Source organism: Bos taurus, chromosome 3 (assembly GCF_002263795.3).
Source record: "Bos taurus isolate L1 Dominette 01449 registration number 42190680 breed Hereford chromosome 3, ARS-UCD2.0, whole genome shotgun sequence".
In the NCBI taxonomy this organism is placed as follows: domain Eukaryota; kingdom Metazoa; phylum Chordata; class Mammalia; order Artiodactyla; family Bovidae; genus Bos; species Bos taurus.
This window is the reverse complement of record NC_037330.1, coordinates 101,685,298-101,711,762: the sequence shown is the minus strand read 5'-3', so window position 1 is coordinate 101,711,762 and position 26,465 is coordinate 101,685,298. Positions and strand designations below refer to the sequence as shown.

Sequence of the window (26,465 nt, the reverse complement as noted above, 5' to 3'; positions counted from 1 at the left end):
CAAGGGATCTTCCCAACCCGGGGAGCGAATCCAGGTCACCCGCATTGCAAGCGGATTCTTTACCAGCTGAGCCACAAGGGAAGCCCAAGAATACTGGAGTGGGTAGCCTAATCTTTCTCCAGTGGATCTTCCCCACCCAGGAATCGAACCAGGGTCTCCTGCATTAGATGCATAACCTGAATCTAATTATGAGAAAATACCAGACAAACCCTAAGTGGGAGACAGTCTACAAAATAACCAGCCTGTAATCTTCGAAAGTATCAAAGTCATGAATATCAAGGAAATTTTACTGGGAAAAGTCTACAAGAGATTAAACAGACCTGGTAACTAAATGCAATGCATGATTTTGAACTGGATCATTTTGCTACAAAGATCATTATTGGGACAACTGGCAAAACTTGAATGGGGTTTGAGGATTAAATGGAGGCAACATATCAATGTTAATTTTGATGGCTGTGCTATGGTTTGGTAGGAGAGTGTCCTTGCACGTAGGAAACACATGCAAAGTATTTAGGGTGATGGAGTGTTGGGTAGGCAACTCAACAGTTCAGGAAAAAAAAATTCTTTGTACTGTACTTCTAACTTTATATAAATCTGGCCTATTTCAAACTTAAAAAAAAAAAATTTAAGCCACATGCAATGTTATTAAAATAAAAAAAAAAAAAGTGCAACAGGGAACGGTACATGAAGGAGCCATAATCCCGTACTGCCTACAGAAGGTAGGCTGCCCGGAGGCTGGCAAAAGCCAGCCCTCAATGCACAGTCTCCATCCTAAGTGCCCCCGCCCAGTGCCCCCTCACTGGGCACTCCTGCCACTGCTGGCATCTGCTCCGGAAACACCCCTGCACTCCCTGCAGAGGCACCCCACCTGCCTGTCTACCTGCTGACATCTTAGGGATTTCCCCTTTCTGTTGATGTCTTTATACTTCAGTCACAAGTCTGCAAAATATAAGTCGATAACCTATATCATCAACCGGGACTATGAGAATCTAGTTGACAGGCGGAACTCAAAAGGAACCGTTTATGTTCTCTGTATATCTATTTGCACACCAGCTTTCACCTGAGACCAAGATTTACACACATTTACTCTGACACCCATTTCCTTCTCCTAGCAAATTAAAGGTAGTAAGTAGCCTATGGCAAAGAGGAAAATGAATGATTCTCTCTCCTCAAAATAAAGGGATCAGCCTCCCGGTGGGGCAGGGGAGGGGAAAACAGCCCGATTCGGAGGCGCAGGCCCGCGCCACAGCCCCTGGAGGACCGTCTCTGGGTAGAGTATTTACACAACAGACACAATGGCTCCTCTGCAGCCATTACTGTCGGTCAGGTAAATAACGCATGTGCCAAAACACACATTTAATGAGGGAAATAATATGCCTTTATAAAAAGCCTCGATCCGTATTTACCTGAGAGACCAGAGAAGCACCAAATCACCAGATTAGTGGAACCACAGAGGAGTCATTCTGGTGTCTTGGGTAAATAGACATTTTATAGCCTTCCATTACTGGAGGGGGAAGGAAGGGCGAAAGGAGGGGGCCATCCTTTAATATCCACACGCAGGCCAGGGGAGCCTGGGGGAGAGAAAAGAAGAGAAGCCCATCATGAAATATGGGGTCCACTCCCACCCCACCTCCCCATCCACTTGGGATATCTCTGGGGAGGGTATGGGTTTGTACCATCCCTGAACTCAACCCATTCCATAAAAAGCCAGACTGGGGAGTTCCCTGGTGGTCCAGTGGTTAGCACTTAGGGCTTTCACTGCTGTGGGCCTGGGTTCAATCCCTGGTCAGGGAATTAAGATTCTATAAGCCACACGTTGGTGGGTGGGGTGGGGGAGCCAGACTGGGAGGCAGAGGTGCATTCCAGAGAAACCCCAGGGCACTGAGGCAGGTTCTGGGCCCAGGTGACTGGAAGCACGTGGGACAACTGCAGCATGCCCAGCACCGAGTTTCAGGGCAAGTCCCTGCCCCAATCTGACCTGCAGCAGCACAAGTACTCAGGCACCTGAGCCACAGAGGCATCCTCAAGAACACAGTAACACCTGTCTGCAACTCATCAGTCACAGGCCCTGCCTCAAGTAGCTAAAAATAACCTGGGAAAAATATAAATAAACCGCATGCCTTCGAGAGTCATAATGTTCAGTCTAATGAATGCATTCTTACTGCTGGAGCACTTTCTGTGAAAATCACAGACTGTCAAAGGTGCAAGAAAACCTAAGAGGAGACACAGTCCAGTCAGTCAGGGAAAATGAGCCCCAGAAAGAGAAAAGAACAGTCCAAGGTTCACAGAGCAAGTAAGGGTAAGAAGAGAAGCTGGGACTCCCAACTCCCAGCTCAGAGCCTCCGGCCACTGCCCCAACACAAGCAGCAGGCCCCAGCACTTGTCCCCTCAGCTCTTCTGCAGTCTCACAGTGGAGGCCAGAAGCCTGAGGGCTTGGCCTAATCTGCTGAAGGTGCAACAAAGCTTGACAGACCTACAAAAGCCTGGAACCTCTACATGACTTCCTGATGGCCCCAAAGCAGAATGGAAGCAGGAACTCTAAAGCTGGGTCCTCATCTCAAACAAAACACCCTCCTCCTCTGTACAACCCACCACCCTCCTGGCCTGGAGCTTTAGCTACTTCAGCTCCACAACAAGGCTAGGGAGAATCTGTCCAACATCGGAAGCAGCTGCTAAACCCAAACTATCAGCAGAGCTAAAGTCGCTAAAGACCTTCAGGAACACAAAACTCTGACGGCAACATCACGAGCCATAGGAGGCTCCCTCTCCCCTTCAATTAGCCCATCTCAGCCACTCAAGACAGCATAGAAAAAAGAAGTGCCTGTTTGTGATTTGCCTGCTGTTTGCTAACCCTCAGCCACATCCAGTGACTTGGGCCAACTCCTCGAAGGGGCCAAAGCTGAGAAACCTCTCTTTGCAAAGACCTGCATGTCAGCTGTGCCCCGTGGCACAGAAAAGGGGGCAAAGGCTCATTTCCTAACACACCATAAACAGAATAGAAATGGAGAAAGGGCAGGGTATGGTATGGTATCCTCATCCCTTTAAGCTCCTCCCACACTGGTAGAACAGTATCTGACCCCAGATGGGAGGTTCCCAGAACTGGCTACTTCTCTGCTTCCAAGATGGAGAACTGGAATAGAAACAAGTAGCTGTTAAAAATGCTGGTATGCGACAAACACTGGTTCAAATCCCAACTCCACCACATGTTCTTTGTAATAATAGCTACAACAATAATGCCTATCTCATAAAGATTAAATTAGATCATATAATATGTACAAAGTGCTTTACACAATAGTACGATCTCAGTTAAAGGGAATTATTGTTAATACAGGAGAAAGAGAAAAGTTAACTACTATTTTCTGAAAATCTACTATAAGCCAGGCACTACAGTGGTTAATCTGCATATTTCATCTCATTTAAGCCCCCCAACCATCAAGCAAAATAGGTAACAGCATTCCCATTTCACACACGAGAACACTAAGGCTGAGATGCACTCAGCTCTTCAGGGCTCTGTTCTCCTCTCCTACATTTGAGGGCCCACAGTCTCCACTTGGCTGATTCTCCCATCAGCCATGGGGCTAACAATGCCTATCAACTGTAGTTTTTCTTCTGAGCTAAGATATGACTTTAACTAAAAGAAACTCAACCATAAGCAATAATTAAGTCTGTCCAAATCACCCAAATTTGTTTCTAAGAAGAAAACCAAATTGCAGCCCTGGGTACAGAAGCGGAAACAGGAAGCACTGTCTTGGATTAGAACAACTGCAGCACAACGAGCTCAAAGCCTCTCCTCAACCCAGTTCCACAGGAGCAAATCTGCCCATCTCACAGAGCAAAGAAACTGGCAGGAAGCAGGGTGACAACCAGCTCGTGCTCAGGCCCCTTAATGTGACGTTTCCTTTTACAAATCTGTGCCTTGGCAATTGCTGCTCCCTCTGTTTTGAAATGTACTTCCATTTTCATCAGGCAAATTACTGCTCCTTCTTCAAAACCCAGCTCAAATCTCCCCCTTTTAGTAACTTTCGCTGACACCTCATCAGAAAGTTGATTGCTTAAATGATCCAGCAGCACAGTTTATTCCTACTTCCTAACTTTCATCTCACTATACTGTAAGATTTTAGTTACCTGATTCTCCTCTTACCAGTCATTTTCAGGGAGATGAGAACTTTCAGGGAGTTTCATCAGGTGAGAATACTAGAAGATAGGCGTAGGGGTATATGTTACATATGTGTGTGTAAAAAGTACTTAAGTTGGACCATTGAAACCATTTTAAAATTCCAAGTAGCATTAAAGTAAAGCATAGTTTTTCTCCATCTAAGAAGTATATGAGTTCTAAAAAGTGTGAGGAACACTGAACTAGACCTAGATCCTTAAGGGCAAGGACCATGTTTTATTCATTTCTGTACTCTCAGCACAGGGCCAGGCACAAAGTAAGTGGGAGGCAACATTTGAACGACTTACGATGTTATCTGCTCTGGAACTGGAACATGTCAGAACAGAGCAGGGCCTAAGAACCAGGAAAAGCTTCTTTTCTTTCTCTCTTCTTCCTGCCCCTGCACCCCCCACCAATTCTGTCCTCCCCAGTTAGAGAGAGTGAGCCAGCACTGCCTTGGTGCGGGAATACTATTAAAAGGATTAATTTAGGGACCGGTGTTTGGACTGTCACATCCAATCACTACCCACAGATCTACAGCTTCCCAAGTCAAGCTCATGCAAAGAGGAATCAATGGCAAGGACACAGAGGGTCTGAACAGGCATACTAATGGCCTCCTGAGGTGCCAGCGGCCAGCTCTGACACTCCCATAAATTATCTGCCTTTTGATTTTACCTGTAGCTGTGGGGCACGAGGCACAATTTTGAACATATCAAAGCAATCTCTCGTCACCCAAGGCTCCCCCAAGAATGTCCCCAAAGGGGGCTGGTCTAAAAACAATGGCCCAAAGGGAATCTGCTTCCCAGCAGGCCTGTTCCTAGCAGTCATCAATTAAAACCCAACAGGACCAAGCGAATAAACGGACACAGATCAAGACGAGCAGATGTGGACAAGGCATGCAGCAGACCACGGTTCTGCATCAACTGTACACCTCTTACTCAAAGGAAGAGAAATCACAGCAATAAACTCACACAATTTCATCGGGAGGCAACCTCTCCAGCTGATAGCACACTCAACCATCCTGGGCCTCAGTTTCCTCACTTGTGTAGCAAGGACAATAATGCTGACCACCTGACCCACTTCCCAGAGGGGTGGTGAAAAGTAATTAAAAAAAAAAAAAACATTCAAGAAGCACTTTACAAAGACGAAGGGCCACAAGGGTGGCAACACTAATAAATGGCCCTGACAGACTGGGAGAAATGACTGGTCACACTTTGATGAATTTCTCTCAGGTAGCTGCTCACCCAGTTCACTTCACTGATGGTGTTGGGGCTAACGGGCCACCCCAAAGAAAAGTTCTGGAATTCTGCATGGGACTCCTATTGTCTGAAAATTTTTCATTGTGAAAAGCAGCGTCTTGCCTTAATTATAATTTACTCCTGTCTGCTGGCTGCCTCCACCAGGGGCTGCATTTTCATTACATGGCCACGATGACAATTGTGAGGACCCCAAATGTACTAAGCCAAAGGCCAAGTCACCCGATTGCTAGCTGCTTTTTTAAAAAACTATGTAAAATACTATTAATAACAAAAGTTAAGGACACCGTGCTAGGAGTTCTACATCTCATCAAATCCTTAACCAACCTTCCATTTTACAGACATGAAAGCTAAACTTAAAGAAGTCAGTCACTTGCCCAAAGTCACATAAGCACTGCTATCAGAAACCTACAGGCTTCCCCCCAGCAATGCACACCAGAGCTTGTAGGAGGAGGAAGACAATTCATCAGACACTCAACAAATACTTTATTTGGTCCCTGTACCTGACACATACCGTCATACTCAACTAGGAGACATTCTCAAAAAAACCAGAGAAAGGTCACCGGTTTCCTACAAGCAAACAAAGGAGAGACTGAGTAGGACATGTAAAGAATAAGGCAATATCCTGGGAAGCTTAGGAACATGGATCCCCCTCTGTGTATACAGTTCAGGAAGTTCAAAGTAATTGACATTAAGCTATGAGACCAAAGACTAAAATCTCTCCCAGGCTACATTTCCCACTTTTTTCAATAGAAAAGTTTCCCAAAACTTCTCACGCATTCCACACCAACCTGTCCTTCCCACCCATCTTTTCTAGTCTGTGAAATAGCTGGTATTGCCAACAATTTCTCAGGTAGATATCCTTTAAGCTCAAGTAGATAATCCGAAAATTAGTAAAGAGGACAGCATACACATCGATGCAAAGATTCAGGTGTACTCAATCTTTAGTTCTCAAAACATTGCCTCAGTAGCAAAAATATAAAATGTCACCCATATGTAACTGCCACAGCCTCCTTACTGGTCTCTCTGCCTATCCCAATCTATTCTTAACATTGAACATTGAAATCAAAGCAAACTTTCCAAAACACAAATGTAGTATTAGGCTGCTGCTTAAAACTTTTCAATGGCTTCTCACTACTTTTATGATGGTCTGATCTAGTGGTTGGTTCACAGGCCAAATCCAGCTGCCACCTGTTTTTAGAAAGTTTTACTGGAACACAGCCATGCTCATTCATTTTCATACTATGGCTGCTTTTGTGCTATAGCAACAGAGTAAACCACTGTGACATGGACCCATAAAGGCTAACTATTTACTACCTGGTCCTATACAGAAAGTTTGCTGACCTAATCTTTCTTTCCTACCCACTACTTAATCCTAAGAGTTGATAAGGTCCTGGCTTCTGCTTACCTCTCCTTCATTTCTTACCATATTCTCCTATTCCCTGCCCACTGAGTTCTGTGTGTTTCGATCACACTGAACTTCAGCTTCTCAAACTCAAGAAAGCTCTGACCTTTACGCTTAATTCTTCACATCTTCATTCTAGCTGAGTAGGTTACTTCCTCTGTAAAGCCTTCCCTGAATCCACCAGTCTGGGTTGAAGCTCCTCTAAGTCCTCTCAGAGCACATATACTTACCCTGTTACAGCCCTCTGAGGTCTCGTAACTGCTTCTTTACTATCTGTCTCTCCCATGTAGGCTCTTTAGGGACAGAGATACCAGTTGTCTTGTTCACAAGCCCAACACCAAGCAAAATGCCTGGACCTCAGTTATTCAACAAACAGCCTCTGAATCCTGGATATCAATCAACAGAGTATAACTTTTTAGCCAGCCCCAAAAATCCTCATAAAATGGAAATAGGCTGGAACTAACCATCTACCCAGAGGTGATCCACAACCCAAATTAAACCAACATCTCAAAGGCCTTGGTAAAATGCATTTATAAAAAAACAAATAAAGATGATCCTTCCTAATGTCTTAAGATGTGTATTTCTTAGGACAAAGAATTATTCCAGCTCTATTCAACATTCCTGAACTTCAAGTAGGTGTTTGTGCAATGTCCACAAAGAAATCACGGCAGAACTTGAAAGCCTGGATACCCCACCTCCAACTCTCACCAGTTCATAAACTTTGCATAAGTTTCAGTCATCTTTCAGCATATGGTATTTTGTCAGAAAAAACTACAGAAAAGTAAAAGTGTGCACCAGTCCCCACTCCCTTCCCCCCAAGCCCAAATACTCATCAGGAAGACATCAAGCCGAAACGTGACCATGCAATAAGATTTCTCACCTCTCCTTACTTCGAAGATGCCAAGACTGGCCGCTGGGGATGCTGAAGGTTCAGTGAGAGCTGGAAAGCCCCAATGCTGTGGATAAATACACATCTCTGCAACAAGTCTATTTCAATATAAATGATCATATCCCCAGGGGGCTGCTGTTTGAAACAACTTGAGACCACACTATACTTCAAACTCCTAAACTCAAACTACTTTGGGATAACAGTTATCTATGTAGAAGCACAGTACCAGTACAGAGTTTTCAGAAGCTACAGTTGACCTCTGAACAACAGAGGTTTGAACTGTGTGGGCCTACTTCCTATGTTAGGGTGTTTTTCAATAAATATACTGGACACTTTTTTGAAGATGCCTGACAATATTTAAAAACTTGCAGATAAGCCAAGCAGCCTAGACGTGCCAAAAATTTTAACAAAAAAATAAGATGTCATGAATGTGTTAAATGCAAATACATATACATATAACAAACAAAATATGTGTTAATCAACTGCTTATGTTATCAGTAAGGCTTCCAGTCAAAGCTATCAGTAGTTAAATTTGGAGAAGTCAAAAGTTATAAGCAGATTTTTCAACTGTGTGGGGAGTTGGTCTCCTTAACTCTTGCATTTTTCAATGGTCAACATATATATTTTTGGAATGATGAATTTCATTTTCTCCAGTGGCATATTTTTCTTCCAAAGAAGGTTTATCTCCTAGAGACACTAAATATTTAAAATATCTGAGCCTGGACTGAGAAAAATGGCCATGAAGCGGTGGCTCTCTGGATAATCCAGAATCCTACTCTAGTCAAGGAGGGGACACTGGTAACAGCTGACAATATTCATAACTCAGAAACTGAAGCAGGGACTGGAGCAAGCACTGACTGCCGCAAAACCACAGCCTGTATCGCAAATGGGCCACAAAGAGCAGGTAACACTTGCAGAATACATGCAGGTCTGCCTCAAGTTCTAAGTCAAGGTAACCAAATCCCAAGTCAAATCATCAATGGATACCTATCATATTTATCACTTAATCCAGATCTTCCATACTTTCTCTTCATAGCACATAAATCTTACACCTTTTACTAATCACATCTTCCAAAAGACTAGAAATTGGAGAGGTGCCCTTGTAAGCCAGCAAGCAACACACTTGCACAAACAAACACCTAGGTTTGGAACCAATCTACTCCTGTCTACCACTCTACACATTTAACACTTTATTCTACTTAGATCCCCTAGGAAAATGCCACTTGCCAACTTACCCCACCACAAAGAAAACACTTTTCAAAATGAAAGGGAATAAAAGCACTTTTATTTGGAAATTTCAAGTTGCAAGGAGAGCTCTCAGCCAAGCTCTGTGACCTAGCTAGCCGATTATTTACAGGATCTTTGGGCAGGAATAGTTAATGAGCTTTTAATTTGGAGTGCTTAAGTTGCCAAAGTGCTCTGAGCTCCAGTGAAGCACCACAGAATCCATAAAGGAAACCTTATCAATCACTTCCCGGCAGCTACCTTCCCCCAACCCCCACCTCTCTAAGGAGAGGCAGCCAAGTGGGTTTCTAACCAAGATCACAGACACACACATTAGTGGAGTCACACTCCAAGTCCCTGTTTATAAATTGGCTTTTAAATGGTAGGGAATTCAGGTATAATATACTTAAGCTCCAGGCATGAACCCACCAAAACAAGGCATGCTGTGTATGATAAAGTCCAAATAAAGCAGAATTTGATGAAGCCAATTTCTGGTAGAAACTCTACAATCAAAAATCATTCAGCCAATCACAACCTACTATAGTTCAAACAGTGTACAGTCTTTAGCCAATGGGATTCCTGTTTTTTTGCCCTTTAGCTGGAAGGCTGATAAAATGTCTGACAAGAACTAATACCAGAAACCTATAGCAGAGGCAATGATGGGTAGTACCAGTTTGCAAAATCCAGCCCTAAGGACAGAATTCAAGCGAGGAGCCATGTTCAGCATTTTTCAAGTCAACAAGACGCAGTTATATTTTGCAAGACTTTGCAGTCAAGCCCCAATCCAAGTTCATGACTTTTTAAGAAAACACCTGTTGCTGGAGCATTTGCAGGAAAAGCAAACAGGAAGCTAGCCAAGTTAGGCCCTTTATTCACTCTTTCCACCATAACTACTACCACGGATACAGATTTGCAAAGACGTAAACTGCTAACCTAGCGTGTCTGCGCGTATGTGTGTCGGAGAGGGGGTAAAGGGGATGTTCTATCTACCATCTCCTTGTTAGTTTTCTATCCTATTTGATCAAACCTCTTTTTCTCCTAAGGAACCCCAGGTAAGAAGTCAGCATGCTTAATCACCTCACCCAGCCTGTCCTGCAAAGCCCTGTCCCTCTCCCTCTCTGCCTGAACGTTTTTCAGTAGACCATATGCATCCAGGGTGAGCACATGGGCCAGCACCCCAGGCTGCCCAAACTGCGCGCCGCGACCCTCACCCCGCATGCATTACCAGGGCCCAATCTGGGGGGCCTCGCCGCATCACCCACCCCGGGATGTTGCCCCCAACTCGGGCCCATCCAAGTCCAAGGGATTGTAAGCGGAGGAGCAGGGGGCCAGGAGACCAGCCCTCCTTCCCAGGGCCGCCCCCGCCCCCCGTCAGCAGCGGGAGAGGCTGTCGCCATGGCAACGCCCCCTCCTCGGGGCCAGCGCGGCAGGCTCCCTCCAGGTGCAGGCCCCGACGTCTCCCTCGGCCTGAGCAGAAGCTCAGGACAGTTTACGGCGGCGGGCGCGGCCCGCGCCGACTGCGGCGCCGGCCAGGCAGAGGCAGGGCCAGCTCCGCCCGCTCCCCACCGCCCGTTCCCGGCCGCCTCAACAGCGGCAGCCAGCACCACGAGTCCACAACACACCGACTCACCTCCGCGCACTCTGACCCCGGCCGACGCGGCGGACGGGCGGGCGCGGTGGCCAACCGCTGAGCCCGCCGCCGGCTCCTCCGACCAATGGGCTGCAGGAGGGCGGGGCTTCTTCTCCCCGAAGGCTAGCTCTCCCGCCGACATGCGCGCTAAGGTGTGCCAAGATGGTGACTCCCTTAGGCAGGCCTTGTGGGACTTGTAGTTTTGATATTGCACGTATTTAGAAGAAAGTGAAGGGGCCTCATTTCAGAGCTGTGAAAGAAATTTTTTAAAAAAACGGAACTTTTTGAGGCCTAGAACGACCCAGGTAACCCACTTCCATTTTCCCACCATCCAATATGCTCATGAGGTGAGTATAGGTTCATAAGGTGACATGTTGTACTTAGATATCACCTCATGAGTCGTTCATTCAACAAGTCATTATTATCATTACCTCTCTGATGTGAGCATGGGGAAGACCTGAGAGGAGGGGGATTTAAGGCGGAGAAGAAAATGGTTAGATTTCTGAAGGGCCTTCCCAAGGAAGAGGGACCTGAGTTGGTCAGATCAGCTCTGCAGGGAACTTAAGAGTTAAAGGGATTCTGGCCTCAGCTACAGAGAATTTCCACAGTCAATTACTTCAGTCAACTGCAAGAAACTCTGGCCAAAGCCAGAGATGTATTTCTTCATCTTGGTTATGCCTCTCTGGGAATTCAAGAGTACCAGGTTCTGAGCTGTGGAATCCCAGCCTTGGCCAAGCCACTGATGGCTTTGACAGCCTCCCACTCAACCAGGAACCGTCTTCTGAGCCCAATTTCAGTCACCAAGCCCTCTGTCTGCCATCTGAATATATTCACTTAAGAAAATGATGTCATTTCTGGGCCTTACAACCTCCATGAGATCTGACCTTAACATAATATGGTTTCCACCTGAGCTGGGAAAACCTGGTAATCCCCATATCAGGGAATGCCTACCTTAATCCCACATGGTGGATTAGGCGATTCTGCTCTGCACCTACAGAATTTATGGCATGGTTTTATAATTGTCTGTTTTTTTCTTGTCTCTCCCCCAGGGCTGTAAACTCCTTTAACATAGGCATTATTTGCGTATTGTTTATGCTGTGAAGTAATACCCAGCACAGTTCCAGACATAAAGCAGGCATACACTAAATGTTTGTGAATAAATCAGGAAATAAGTATCAGCAGAGACCTGTGTCTCCTAACCCAAGGTCAGTAAAGTGGAAGTACATCTACCTATCCCCTGATTTTTGGAGCTGGAACTGGGTCTTCCTCCTCCCATTAAAGGCTTCTCTGGTGGCTCAGCTGGTAAAGAATCCACCTGCAACACAGGAGACCTGGGTTCAATCCCTGGGTTGGGAAGATCTCATAGAGAAGGAAAAGGCTACCCACTCCCAGTATATCCAGTATTCTGGCCTGGAGAATTCCATGGACGCTATAGCTCATGGGGTTGCAAAGAGTAGGACACGACGGAGCAACTTTCACTTTCCTCTCATTAATGTTATCTAGATGTTAATCCCAGTTGATTAGACCAGTCAACATGTTTTATTATACAGTGCCTCTGATAAGTGTCAGGCACTGTTTCTTTTGCTGAGTATTCATTGGTGAGTAAGTCACACAAAATCTGTATCCTCAAGGAGCTTTTATATTAGGGAAGAAGAGGGAGAGGAAGAGCAGACAATAAACAAATAGTTAAATAGATAAATAAAATTAGACCAGTAAGAGGCCCTAGTATGGCCTCTCTTGCCTCTGGCTTTGTTATATCCTAAGTCTAGTCTGAGAATAGGTCATAGCCAGCCTTCTTGGCTGTAAGAATGAAGTAAACATACTGTATGAGGATTGGAGATTGTCCTTAGTGCCCAGCCCCAGGATTCTCCGTGGAGACTTCCATGATCCCCTCGACTGCCCCAAAATGTGTTCTTTCCACCTTGGTGCTCTAGAGCGCATCTGGACAACTTCCAGGGCCTCGCCAAATTGTAAGCTTTTTTTGGACATGGACCAGGCAAAATGCACCCAAATAATAGGATAGTTTAAGTAAACTAGGTGCCTTATACTGTTGCCTAAGCTAACATTTGGCTCCCTCAAGCCTTTGGCTGAGTTGTGTGTGTGTGTGTGTGTGTGTGTGTGTGTGTGTGCATGTGCACATGCACACACCCTCAGTAATGTCCAACTCATTACAACCCAACCCCATGGACTGTAGCCTGTCAAGCTCTTCTGCCCATGGAATTTTCCAGGCAAAAATACTGGAGTGAGTTGCCATTTCCTGCTCCAGGGGATCTTCCCAACCCAGAGCTCAAACCCATGTCTCTTGTGTCTCCAGCACTGGCAGATGGATTCTTTACCACTACTCCACCTTGGCTGTGTTGTAGTTCCCTAGAAAACAGAGCCTGAAGCAAGGCTTATGTTGTAAGATTTCACTGGGAAGTAGAAATCCAGGACTGCAAGAGTCAGGGGAGAATGGAATTGAGGCAAGCAAGGGGGGAAAGAAAATATAAATATGACCAAAGGTTGAAAGAAAGCACAGCTAGTCAGTCGTTTTGTCCTACAGACCATGTAAAACCATCACTTCTCAGACAGGAAAGGAAGGTTGTATTACTCCACCACTCAAGCAGCCACAGTTCAGTTGAGTCACTCAGTCGTGTCTGACTCATTGCGACCCCATGGACTGCAGCACGCCAGACTTCCCTGTCCATCACCATCTCCCCGAGCCAACTCAAACTCATATCCATCACGTTGGTGATGCCATCCAACCACCTCATCCTCTGTCGTCCCCTTCTCCTCCTGCACTCAATCTTTCCCAGCATCAGGGTCTTTTCCAGTGAGTCAGCTCTTCTTATCAGGTGGCCAAAGTACTGGAGTTTCAGCTTCAACATCAGTCCTTCCAATGAACGCCCAGGACTGATCTCCTTTAGGACGGACTGGTTGGATCTCCTTGCAGTTCAAGGGACTCCCAAGAGTCTTCTCCAGCACCACAGTTCAAAAGCATCAATTCTTCAGCGTTCAGCTTTCTTTATAGTCCAGTTCTCACATCCATACATGAGTACTGGAAAAACCACAGCTTTCACTAGATGGACGTTTGTTGGCAAAGTAATGTCTCTGCTTTTGAATATGCTGTCTAGGTTGGTCATAACTTTTCCAAGGAGCAAGCGTCTTTTAATTTCATGGCTGCAGTCATCATCTGCAGTGATTTTGGAGCCCCCCAAGACTTTATTTTTGGGGGCTCCAAAATCACTGCAGATGGTGATTGCAGCCATGAAATTAAAAGATGCTTACTCCTTAGAAGGAAAGTTATGACCAACCTAGATAACATATTCAAAAGCAAGACGTTACTTTGCCAACAAAGGTCCATCTAGTCAAGGCCATGGTTTTTCCAGTAGTCATGTATGGATATGAGAGTTGGACTGTGAAGAAAGCTGAGTGCCGAAGAATGGATGCTTTTGAAGTGTAGTGTTGAAGAAGACTCTTGAGAGTCCCTTGGACTGCAAGGAGATCCAACCAGTCCATTATAAAGGAGATCAGTCCTCAGTGTTCTGTGCAAGGAATGATGCTAAAGCTGAAACTCCAGTACTTTGGCCACCTCATGCGAAGAGTTGACTCATTGGAAAAGACTCTGATGCTGAGAGGGATTGGGGACAGGAGGAGAAGGGGACGACAGAGGATGAGATGGCTGGATGGCATCACCAAATCGATGGACGTGAGTTTGAGTGAACTCCGGGAGTTGGTGATGGACAGGGAGGCCTGACGTGCTGCAGTTCAAGGGGTTGCAAAGAGTCGGACACAACTGAGTGACTGAATTGAATTGAAAAGTCTGTCACTGTTTCCACTGTTTCCCCGTCTATTTCCCATGAAGTGATGGGACTGGATGCCGTGATCTTAGTTTTCTGAATGTTGAGCTTTAAGCCAATTTTTTCACTCCTCTCTTTCACTTTCATCAAGATGCTCTTCAGTTCTTCTTTTCTTTCTGCCGTTAGGGTGGTGTCATCTGCATATCTGAGGTTATTGATATTTCTCCCGGCAATCTTGATTCCAGCTTGTGCTTCGTCCAGCCCAGCGTTTCTCATGATGTACTCTGCATATAAGTTAAACAAGCAGGGTGACAATATACAGCCTTGACGTACTGCTTTCCCCATTTGGAACCAGTCTGTTGTTCCATGTCCAGTTCTAACTGTTGCTTCCTGACCTGCATACAGATTTCTCAAGAGGCAGTCAGGTGGTCTGGTATTCTCATCTCTTTAATTTCATGGCTAAAGTCACCATCTGCAGTGATTTTGAAGCCCAAGGAAATAAAGTCTGTCACTGTTTCCATTGTTTCCCCATCTATTTGCCATGAAGTGATGGGACTGGATGCTATGGTCTTAGTTTTCTGAATGTTGAGTTTTAAGCCAACTTTTTCACTCCCCTCTTTCACTTTCACTTTTAGTTCTTTGCTTTCTGCCATAAGCATGGTGTCATCTGCATATCTGAGATTATTGATATTTCTCCCAGCAATCTTGATTCCAGCTTGTGCTTCATCCATCCTGGCATTTCGTATGATGTACTCTGCATGTAAGTTAAATAAGCAGGATGACAATATACAGCCTTGATGCACTCCTTTCGTGATTTGCAACCAGTCTGTTGTTCCATGTCTGGTTCTAACTGTTGCTTCTTGACCTGCATACAGATTTCTCAGAAGGCAGGTCAACTGGCCTGGTATTACCATCTCTTTAAGAATTTTCCACATTTGTTGTGATCCACACAGTCAAAGGGGTGCCACAGCCACAGAGGGCACCAGATCCCACACCCCAAAGCACAGTGGTTCTTCTGAGACTACAAATCTTGAGGAGCCTCTGGCTTTATCAAAATAGGCCATTGCAGTCTCACCACGAAGAAGGCAATGGCAACCCACTCCACTACTCTTGCCTAGGAAATCCCATGGACGGAGGAGCCTGGTAGGCTACAGTCCATGGGGTTGTGAAGAGTCAGACAAGACTGAGTGACTTCACTTTCACTTTTCACTTTCATGCACTGGAGAAGGAAATGGCAACCCACTCCAGTGTTCTTGCCTGGAGAATCCCAGGGACGGGAGCCTGGTGGGCTGCCGTCTATGGGGTCACACAGAGTCAGACACGACTGAAGCAACTTAGCAGCAGCAGCAGTCTCAGCACAGTGGGCACACTGGAAGCTCTATCACAACCTAATCCTCCTCCTGAAGGAAGCTAAGGCAATCAAATGTATTAGTAAATGATGTGATAGTAGTGGCAGCTGGGCTGTCCAAAAAACAAGTGGCCAAGGCCCAGGGTGGGATGTGAAAGATGGGGCAAGTGAATTGTTGGAGACAGATGAACTGAGTCCAATACAGGCACAGATACACCATGGGTAGACCAGCTGGCTACTGGATTAAGTGAGCTAAAGTGAACACTGAGAGCAAGAACCAAAAAGGGTCACGTGGGTTCTTCTGCAGCCCTGTCAAGCCACTGGGAAAAACAGCAAGATGACAGTCAAAGTTGGGATCTTAATTATCAGTTAAAGGGCTCAAGGACCCAAGGACAGTGCATGACAGCCCTCAAACATGGCACGGCTAAGAGAACCCAGACTGAGTCTGAAACCATCTTATTTGATAACTAGAAAAACTGCTCTGCCATTCTCAGTCCCTGTAAGCTGTGTGAGATAGCATAGTGCAGTTATAAGGAGTGAGAGATTGGATAGAGCCTGCTCAGGTTTGCAACCTGGCTCTGTCTGTGACCTCAGGCAAGTCACGTATTCTCTGAGGCTCAGTTCCTTCATCTCTCTAGTGTAGATAATAGTAGTCTCTACTTGTTACTAGAATTAAACATGCTTAGAACAGTATCCTACATAGAGTTGAGTATGTGTCAGCTATTACTATTATTCTTACCCCTCCCCCACCCCTCTGGCAACTCCTCTTCCCACTGTGATCACCACCATACCACCTCCTTGCCCGTCACCTGCCCCCCTCACCCCCAGTTTTCTCCACTCCAAGAGCAGTCAGGGCTAGACCTGCCATGCCTTCTTCGCCCTGCTTTCCCCAGGGCTGTTCCCCAGGAGCCTGAGCCATTCATCTCCCTGGTGACCTGAATCTGAACTAAGAGATGGATGTGGGGTGGCTGAGGCCAGGGTGGTAATGTGCTCCCTTATCTCTCTGCCCCTCACCGGGGCCTAGTTAATTTTCCCTTTGATTTTAATATAGATTTATTGAAAGTTTCAGTTATCAAAACAAACTGCAGCAGCAAATTGGTGTTCTTTGCAGGCCTACAAGTGCCTATAAAGCTGCCATGCTCGGGAACGAATGGCACTCTCCGGGAGGTCAGTCATGGCAACAGGAAGTCCCTAGGGACACACACACTGCAGTTTAATATTTTTCTTATTAGCCTTTTTCTTCTTGGCTATCTAAGCCTCCCCTTTAAATTGGAAATCAAATGGAGCCACCTGCCCAGGGAGGCTGTCTTCCCCAAGCTGCTCCACTGTTCCTTCTCTAGTCCTAGCCTTCCCACCCCTAATCCTCTGACCTCTCCCTGCCTTGCCCGTTGTTCCACAGAGAACTGTGATGCACATGCCCCTGAGATAGGGCCCACCGTGCTGTCCCAACTGTGGAAGGTTGGCTTAGGCTGTCCAACTACTAGTCAGAGTCAAAGAACCCCTAAAATAGATTTAGGCCTCTTCCAGATGTATGCTCAGAAGGAAGGAAAAAGCAAAAATTTTAAAGCAAAAGAGTTGTTTTCCAAAAGGCAGACCACCCTGTCAGGACCTACTGAGCTCTACAGAAATGAAAAGGAAATGATGAGTCTAGAAATTTGGCAGGTTTTCCTTCCAGCCCAAGAATTGTCTGATTTCATTCTCACATCCTCACTGCCATTCCCAATATGGCCCCTCCTCTCGGTCCCAAGCTGATTTTTGAAACCCTTCATTTTCTGGCTTGCCCCATTGGTTCCTAGGAGAACCACTCACTGCCACCTCTACACTCTGGAATCATCCTGTCCCAGGGGAGGGGCTTCATGACCTGGTAACCTCTCCTCTCCTCATCACCATCTCCTCTTCTGGGCCTAACATGTTGCTGGGTCACTTGTACCTGCCACATCCCAATTCCTCATGTCTTCCTTTTGCTCTTAAGTGTTTCCTGCCAGCAGAAAGAGCTACTGTTCTTCAGAGCTCAGACTATGACTAAGGGTCCTGACAGCTATTGCTGTACAGAGTGGTGCTAAGGTTGGGATCCAGACAGTCCAAGAATTGAACCTTGTCTCTGATACTTACTCTGTGACTTGGGGGACCTCTCTGTGGTTTCAGTGTATCTTGTGCTTGCCTCTATTCTTGTCTAAGGACCACTCTGTAATAAAATGATTTGTCTCTGTATCTCTTGCCTACAATATGCTGAGATCCTCAAGGATGAAGACTGTGATTGAATCATCTTTATATTCCACGTGTGTCTATTTGATATATAAGTAAAGGTTGTTTACTATAAAATGGAGGGAATACCTACATAAACATAAGGCAACGAAAGCACCTTCAACAGTGCCCAACCAACACGAGGCATGTTGCTCAGTGAGTGAAATTTCTTTCATCAGTTTTCCCTTGAAGTTGGTCATCAGCCACCAGCACTCCCATTTTTTGCTTGTCCGCATCTCATCTTCAAGTTCAGCTCTCTCTTGTTGCCTGCTGGAACCCTCCCATCACTGTTCAGATTCCAGCATTCACCCTGACCCCTTCAGAGTGGTGCCAGTTTCTTCTCTCCTCTAGACCAGGCTCCCTCTATTTTTCCCAAAAGTACTCACAAACTGCTGTCCCCTGGTGGCTCTCTTCCCTGGCCTGCCTTGTGACAATGCATATGCTCCCTACCATCTACACCAGCTTGTGGTAGTATCAGTAAGTTTACATTGTCACCAGTCTTGCTTATTCTAGGCCCTCACCCACTTCTGTGGAAACACCAAGCCACAGCAATGTTCTTTTAAAAAAAAGCTCTAGTTGTGCCATTGGAGCCATCCAAGCTACTGTGCTGCACTGGCCCCTGTCACTAAGAGCACCGTGGATGCACCTGGAATGCTTCTGCTTGATGCATTCAATTCTCATGGTACCATGACAGTGTGAGAGCATGGCACTCTCTCATGAAGTAAGAAGTTGACTCCCTCCATATTTCATGCAGCTAGGGGGACATAACACCCCATAGCACTGTAGTTTGAGCTCGTAAGTGTTTCAGAGACAGTTCTTCCCACTTATTTAACCAGACCTTTTTCTTCCCATTTTGCACACCTACTACCACCAGAGGAAGGAAAACAGGGTGAGTTTCATAAAAGCCATCATACTGAACCAGAGCCACCATCCTTCTTCAGCCCTTAGTCCTACTGTGGAAGCACTCACTTGCCAGAATCCCCCTCCTGTATCAGTTTTCTCTTTGGAGTTCTGCTGGCTTTTCCAGCAATAGAGTGTCTATTGGGTTATCTGTTTATACAGGTATATACCTGATCCCGTAGAAGGCAATGGCACCCCACTCCAGTACTTTCGTCTGGAAAATCCCATGGGCAGAGGAGCCTGGTAGGCTGCAGCCCATGGGGTCGCTAGGAGTTGGACATAAGTGAGCGACTTCATTTTCACTTTTCACTTTCATGCATTGGAGAAGGAAATGGCAACCCACTCCAGTGTTCTTGCCTGGAGAATCCCAGGGATGGGGGAGCCTGGTGGGCTGCCGTCTATGGGGTCACACAGAGTCGGACACAACTGAAGCGACTTAGGAGCAGCAGCAGCAGCATACCTGATCCAGTTAAGTATTTGGTTCAAATTTGTTTTGCTCTAAGAGGATTTTCAGCCTAATGTAAAACAATGGATTCAAATAGATATTTGGGTTCAGGGTTGCTGCCTAACTCCCCAACACTGGATATAGCCAAGTATCAGCTCCAAACCCATCAGGACCCCCATTCCACTACATTTTCCCCCAAGATGTAGCGAATAAATTCCTTTTACTAGCTGCCACCTTCCCTTACCTTCCCAGGCTAATGAAGCCTTATCCTTACACTGCAGCCCCTTGTGGTTTCATAGCTCCTCCTTCCTGGTCTTAACTTGGCATCAAATCCTCTACACTTAGACTTCAACCTATGCTTCCAGCCTTAATTCCTAGTACTTCTTAACTCCCCTTGTCTTCCAGGCCAAAGGAGCTGATTATTACTTATGGAGGAACTTCGTACTTTTCTGCCTCTGAGACTTTACTGGTGGTGTTCTCTAAACTGGGGAAACCTTCCCCATTCCCATCTCTATGACTGAACTCCCAGAGAAGTGTGCCCTGTTCCAGGAAGTATTTCCTGATCCCCCAAGTATTTCCAGATCCCCAAGTGGTCTGAAGATGAGGGACAAGTCACAGCTGGAAAGGTTTCTCCAAGCACGTGACATTTAAGTCAAGTCTGAAAAGTTGAACTGAAATTTCCCAGGCCCAGGAGGCAGGGAGGAAAAAAATGAAGAGGGCAACCCAGGCAAAGGGAATAACATGAGCAAAGACTCAAAGCAAAGAAATGGCCCACGTGTGGATGGGAAGAAAGGACTACAGGTGGAGAAAGTATGGAAAATCAAGTGGTACAAGAGGAGCTTGAAGTAGGCAAGAGTTAAATTCATGTGTAGTTTCTCTTTTTTATTTTTTTAAATTTATTTTAGCCTGCACCGGGTTTTTGTTGCTGCTTACAGGCTTTCTCTAGTTGCAGAGAGTGGGGTGGGGTGGGGGAAGCAGTACTCTTTGTTGCAGTGTGTGGGCTTCTCACTGCGGTGGCTTCTCTTGTTGTTTCTCAGTAGCTCTGGCCCATGGGCTTAGTTGCTCTGCGGTATGTGGAATCTTAGTTCCTGGACCAGGGATCAAACCCATGTCCTTTGCATTGGCAGGCAGGTTCTTAACCACTGGACACCAGGGAAGTTCTCATGTGTAGTCTTGTAAGGAACCCTTCTTGAAGTCTTTGGATTTGATTTTAAAGGCAGTAAAAATGCAAAAAAGCAAAATGGCTGTCTGAGGAGGCCTTACAAATAGCTGTGAAAAGAAGAGAAGCAAAAACCAAAGGAGAAAAGGAAAGATATATGCATCTGAATGCAGAGTTCCAAAGAATAGCAAGGAGAGATAAGAAAGTCTTCCTCAGTGATCAATGCAAAGAAATAGAGGAAAACAATAGAATGAGAAAGACAAGCGATCTCTTCAAGAAAATTAGAGATACCAAGGGAACATTTCATGCAAAGATGGGCTCAATAAAGGACAGAAATGGTAGGGACCTAACAGAAGCAGAAGATATTAAGAAGAGGTGGCAAGAATGAATACACAGAAGAACTGTACAAAAAAGATCTTCATGACCTAGATAATCACGATGGTGTGATCACTCACCTAGAGCCAGACATCCTGGAATGTGAAGTCAAGTGGGCCTTAGGAAGCATCGCTATGAACAAAGCTTGTGGAGATGATAGAATTCCAGTTGAGCTATTTCAAATCCTGAAAGATGATACTGTGAAAGTGCTGCACTCAATATGCCAGCAAATTTGGAAAACTCAGCAGTGGTCACAGGACTGGAAAAGGTCAGTTTTCATTCCAATCCCAAAGAAAGGCAATGCCAAAGAATGCTCAAACCACGCACAATTGCACTCATCTCACACACCAGTAAAGCAATGCTCAAAATTCTCCAAGCCAGGCTTCAGCAATACGTGAACTGTGAACTTCCAGATGTTCAAGCTGGTTTTAGAAAAGGCAGAGGAACCAGAGATCAAATTGCCAACATCTCCTGGATCATGGAAAAAGCAAGAGAGTTCCAGAAAAACATCTATTTCTGCTGTATTGACTATGCCAAAGCCTTTGACTGTGTGGACAATAAACTGTGGAAAATTCTGAAAGAGATGGGAATACCAGACCACCTGACCTGCCTCTTGAGAAACCTTTATGCAGGTCAGGAAGCAACAGTTAGAGCTGGGCATGGAACAACAGACTGTTTCCAAATAGGAAAAGGAGTACATCAAGGCTGTATATTGTCACCCTGCTTATTAAACTTATATGCAGAGTACATCAAGAGAAACACTGGGCTGGAAGAAGCACAAGCTAGAATCAAGATTGCCGGGAGAAATATCAATAACCTCAGATATGCAGATGACACTACCCTGATGGCAGAAAGCGAAGAAGAACGAAAGAGCCTCTTGATGAAAGTGAAAGAGGAGAGTGAAAAAGTTGACTTAAAGCTCAACATTCAGAAAACTAAGATCATGGCATCTGGTCCCATCACTTGATGGCAAATAGATGGGGAAACAGTGGAAACAGTGTCAGACTTTATTTTTCGGGGCTCGAAATCACTGCAGATGGTGATTGCAGCCATGAAATTAAAAGACGCTTACTCCTTGGAAGGAAAGTTATGACCAACATAGACAGCATATTTGAAAGTGGAGACATTACTTTGCCCACAAACATCCATCTAGTCAAGGCTATGGTTTTTCCAGTGGTCATGTATGGATGTGAGAGTTGGACTATAAAGAAAGCTGAGTGCCGAAGAATTGATGCTTTTGAACTGTGGTGTTGGAGAAGACTCTTGAGAGTCCCTTGGACTGCAAAGAGATCCAACCAGTCCATCCTAAAGGAAGTCAGTCCTAGGTGTTCATTGGAAGGACTGATGTTGAAGCTGAAACTCCAATACTTTGGCCACCTGATGTGGAGAGCTGACTCATTGGAAAAGACCCTGATGCTGGGAAAGATTGAGGGCAGGAGGAGAAGGGGACACCAGAGGATGAGATGGTTGGATGGCATCACCGACTCGATGGGCATGGGTTTGGGTGGCCTCCGGGAGTTGGTGATAGACAGGGAGGCCTGGCGTGCTGCGGTTCATGGGGTCGCAAAGAGTCAGACACGACTGAGCAACTGAATTGAACTGAAGAGAGCCTTTAAAGCAGGACAGTGACTGAGTCAGTTTGGTGTTGTGGTACTGCTCCAACTTTAATGTACTCGCATTGCAATTACCTGGGGATCTTGTTAAATGCAAATTGTGATTCTGTGGTCCTGGGAAAGGCCTCAGATTCTGCATTTCTCATGAGATCCCCAGTGATGCTGGTCCTCAGACCACACAAGAAGTAGTCTGGTCTTTGTGAGATCTTTCTGGTCCAACTTCCCACCTTCCCCAATGCATCCACTCACAGAGCATTCTTTTCATTAAAACTGGTTCAAGGCTGCTGTGGCTTTCACTTTTATTTAGCATCTATCTTTTAGAAGCTGTTAATTGAATATGTGCTCCACACCCAGCAAAGGATCCGATGCAGAGGGTGCAGGGCTCAGGAAGACAAAAAGCAAAACATTTTCCTGCCCAAAAGTGTTCCATGTCATCTAAGAAGGGGCAGTTTTCTGTGAGCTGCCCTCTGCCAGACCTGTCATAAACATGGTAAATGAGGCCTGTCTCAGGAGTGCTCCCTGGGGCCCCACCTCCCCGGCAGCCCCATCCAGAGATGAGCCTGTTTATCCCTAACAGTTGTCTCTGACCTCTAAATCAATTCCCTGTCTGATACACAAACCCTAGTCTTCCCCAACCCTCCTCCCAATTCCAGACTGTGTCAATTTGTAAAATTGGAGGCAGCATGTGATGACAAGAGTTACAAGCGCAGGCTCTGCAGTCAGACTGCCTGGGTTCATCGCCCAGCTCCACTACTTATTAGCTGGGTAACCTTGGGCAAGTGGCTTAACCTCCCTAAGCTTCAGTCTTCTCATCTGTAAATTGGGGATAATAATTCTTTCTGTGTCGCAAGGCTGTTGTGAAAGTCAGAGGTGGCAGTGCCCATAAAGCACAGCCCCTGAAAGAAGCAGAGAGCTCCCCATAACTGCTAGCTATTGTTTTTAAAAATTCAAAATCCTGGGACTCCTCTGGTGGTCCAGCAGTTAAAAATCCACCTTGCAATACAGGGGATGTGGGTTCAGTCCCTGGTCAGGGAACTAAGATCCCACATACAGCTAAGCCTGTGGAAGGAACTAGAGAGTCCATGTGCCTCAGTGAAGATACAGTGTGCCTCAACTAAGCCCCAACACAGCCAAATTAATTAATTAAAAAACAGCAACTAGATCCTGTGTGTACAGGAGCTTACCAGAGCCTTTTTGAAAGCTCATATAAGTGAAAGTCCTTGTTATCCCCGGGCCACCCAGGATGGCTTTTTCTGCCTGCACCACCCTCTCCCTGATGCTGGGTGAAGGAGGGGGCAGAACACCTCCCTGAAGCCGGCAGTGCAGAGACGCCCCGCTGATGAGCAGCCTTTTGGGAGCACTTAACAGGGCAGGGGGCTTCAGCCTCCCAAAGCTGCAGCTCCACGTTGGAGCGGGAGGCTTTGCGGATTCCCTCCTACCTCCACCCGTCCCCACTGTGTCCCCTCTGTCCAGGGTCACCCAGGCTGCCCCTCCTTCCGGCTGCAGGGAGAGAGGCAGCTTCAATCATTCATCTTAATGTCTCTATTAAGCAGGGTTATGACCAGGATGAGACAAGAAACAAGGTCTTTTAGTGTAAAAACACGGCTTCCAGGGCTTGGCCCCAGGGGACTCCTCTCGGCACTGCTGCTGCTCCCAGTTACTGCAGCTGGAGGCCCGCTGAGGCTCAGGTCAGGCAAGGTGATTCTGCCCCTGGGTTCTCTCTCTCTTTCCCCACTTCTCTGGAACTTTCTAAGGGCCTGCCCAGAGCTTTCCTATCAAAGAGAAGAGCATGACTTGGCATTCGGTGGCAGCCCCAGGGGCCTCAAGACTGTCTGTTAGGCCTGCTTCCTGGCTTGGGATCATTCATCTGCATGTGCAGGCAGCGACAACCTTAGCCACTGTGGCTCGATCAGGCCTGACCTGGAGTCTGAGCTCAGAGTCAAGGGGCTAACAGTATTCCTGATTATGGGAAAATTGAGGAGGGTCCTAACAGGACCATTCCACAAGTCCCTGTCACTCAGAGAAGGTTTCAGAGCCATCATAGAGTCAGCATATGGTGACTCAGGCCTGGGCTCCAGAGTGGTAGCTGTTGGCCCACAAAAGCCACAGCTTACTGACTCTTACCCATTCCCATTCAAGGGCAGGGATTAGTGGGCAGCAGCAGGGCCAACTCCCTCACCTGGAGGGAAAGATGGAGGCTCCTGGAGAACCAGAATCAAAAGGCATCAACCCAGAAAACACCAGAAGGTCTCAAAGGGAGCCATGTGCACAGACCCACCCTTCAGAAGGGTGGCAAGAGTCCCCAGATAATTGTTCCCACATAATGTCACCAAGAGAACACGTGTCCTTTAGCTAACTAACATGGAGGATGAGAGTGTGGAGCACTAAGAGGCCAAGCCAGGTTCAGAAGGATGACACCAGTCCCTCAGCGTAGTTTGCTGACCGCCGCCCTGCTGATCCTCAGGCCACTGACTTCTGCATCCCACTGTGCTGCTGCCTTCTCACTGGCCTTGGTTTCTCCCTCTGTTTCAAGACTTATCCTGAACCTGAACTTCTCACATGGGCTCCCCTGAGGCAGGCTGGCAGAGAGGAAAGGCTCAAGCTGTGGAGTTACGTGGTAAAATTGGGTTCCAATCCTGGTTCTAGTCCCTTCGAAGCCAAGCGACTCTGGGCAAGCCATTGCTGCCCCCTGTCTTGTTCTTGGGCTTCCCTGATAGCTCAGTTGGTAAAGAATCCGCAATTGTAATGCAGGAGTGTTCTTAAAGGTCTTGAGAAGTTGCTGGGACAGCCTGTGTCCAGCTTAGAGTAGGACCTGGAGCCTAGTGGAGGGGAGAAGGTGGAGGAAGGAACTAGGGGTCTCTGTTCTCTTCATGCACAGGAAGAATGAAACCATAGTCCCTGCCGTCCTCCCTGCTGGCAGTGGGTGAGGGGCCTTGACCAGAGAGGGCTGAGAGAGCAGGGGGGCTGCAGAGGGAATGCCAGAGCCGCTGAGGGCAGCACAAAGTCAGAGTGAGTTAGCACTGGTCCCAGGGGCTGCATGAGCCAGGCAGGCTTTTACAGAGATATCCAGGGAACGAGAAATACCAGCAAGGAAGTTGCCCCATTAATAAATAAGAAGGCGGGAAATTAATGATGGCCTGAAAATGGCTGAGCTACTGAACTCATTCTTTAAATCTGTCTTTAACAAGAAAAATAAAGAAAAGAGATTTGGCCAATTAGGAGGTAATGAAGACATTGTAAAAATAGCACCTGACAAAAAGCACACGTTAGTGGTGGTTGGGGGAGCGGGGGCAGTAAGCAGTGAGTGAATATCCAGTGGCTTTGACCCTGCCCCCACCCCCACCCCAGAAGAGGGCTAACAACACAGGGTAGAACAGGGGATCATTGGAGGACCTGGGAAGGGGCAGGTAAGGAACTGGGATGCTGAGACTCCATTTGGGCTTCACTGATGTTTTTCAGGAGCCTATTGTGAGCCAGGCACGATGCTCCACCTTCTCCAACATTGTCTCCTGTGAAGGCTGGAATGAAGGTGAAAATGGGGGTGAGAGTGGGGATAAAAGGAGAGCCAGAATGAGGGCAGATGAGGTGATTGAAGGGGGCTCAGAGTGAGGGATCTCTAAGGGCACAGGGCAAAGCAGCACCCTGATTAGAACCACAAAAATTCTAGGCCCCTGTCATATTTGGGGTGGTCCCTTTGCAGATGGTGATTGCAGCCATGAAATTAAAAGATGCTTACTCCTTGGAAGGAAAATTATGACCAACCTAGACAGCATATTAAAAAGCAGAGACATTACTTTGCCAACAAACGTCCATCTAGTCAAGGCTATGGTTTTTCCAGTAGTCATGTATGGATGTGAGACTTGGACTATAAAGAAAGCTGAGTGCCGAAGAATTGATGTTTTTGAAGTGTGGTGTTGGAGAAGACTCTTGAGAGTCCCTTGGACTGCAAGGAGATCCAACTTGTCCATCCTAAAGGAGGTCAGTCCTGGGTGTTCATTGGAAGGACTGATGTTGAAGCTGAAACTCCAATACTTTGGCCACCTGA

The 26,465-nt window shown here is 46.4% G+C and overlaps 1 protein-coding gene across 11 annotated transcripts in view; it reads right to left on the bottom strand.

The window, feature by feature from the left end:
* Positions 1–10,588, bottom strand: part of ERI3 (ERI1 exoribonuclease family member 3) — a 130,894-nt gene extending 120,306 nt beyond the window's left edge. For 4 of the 11 annotated variants that reach the window (XM_010803688.4, XM_005204834.5, XM_010803692.4 and 1 more), the window contains exon 1: positions 10,558–10,588. Coding sequence is in view for 3 of the 11 variants with exons in the window: in XM_010803687.4 (XP_010801989.1) it covers positions 7,695–7,770; positions 10,190–10,324 (211 nt within the window). In the remaining 8 variants the exon portion in view is untranslated. 11 annotated transcript variants of the gene reach the window in all.
* Positions 10,589–26,465: the final 15,877 nt, after the last annotated feature.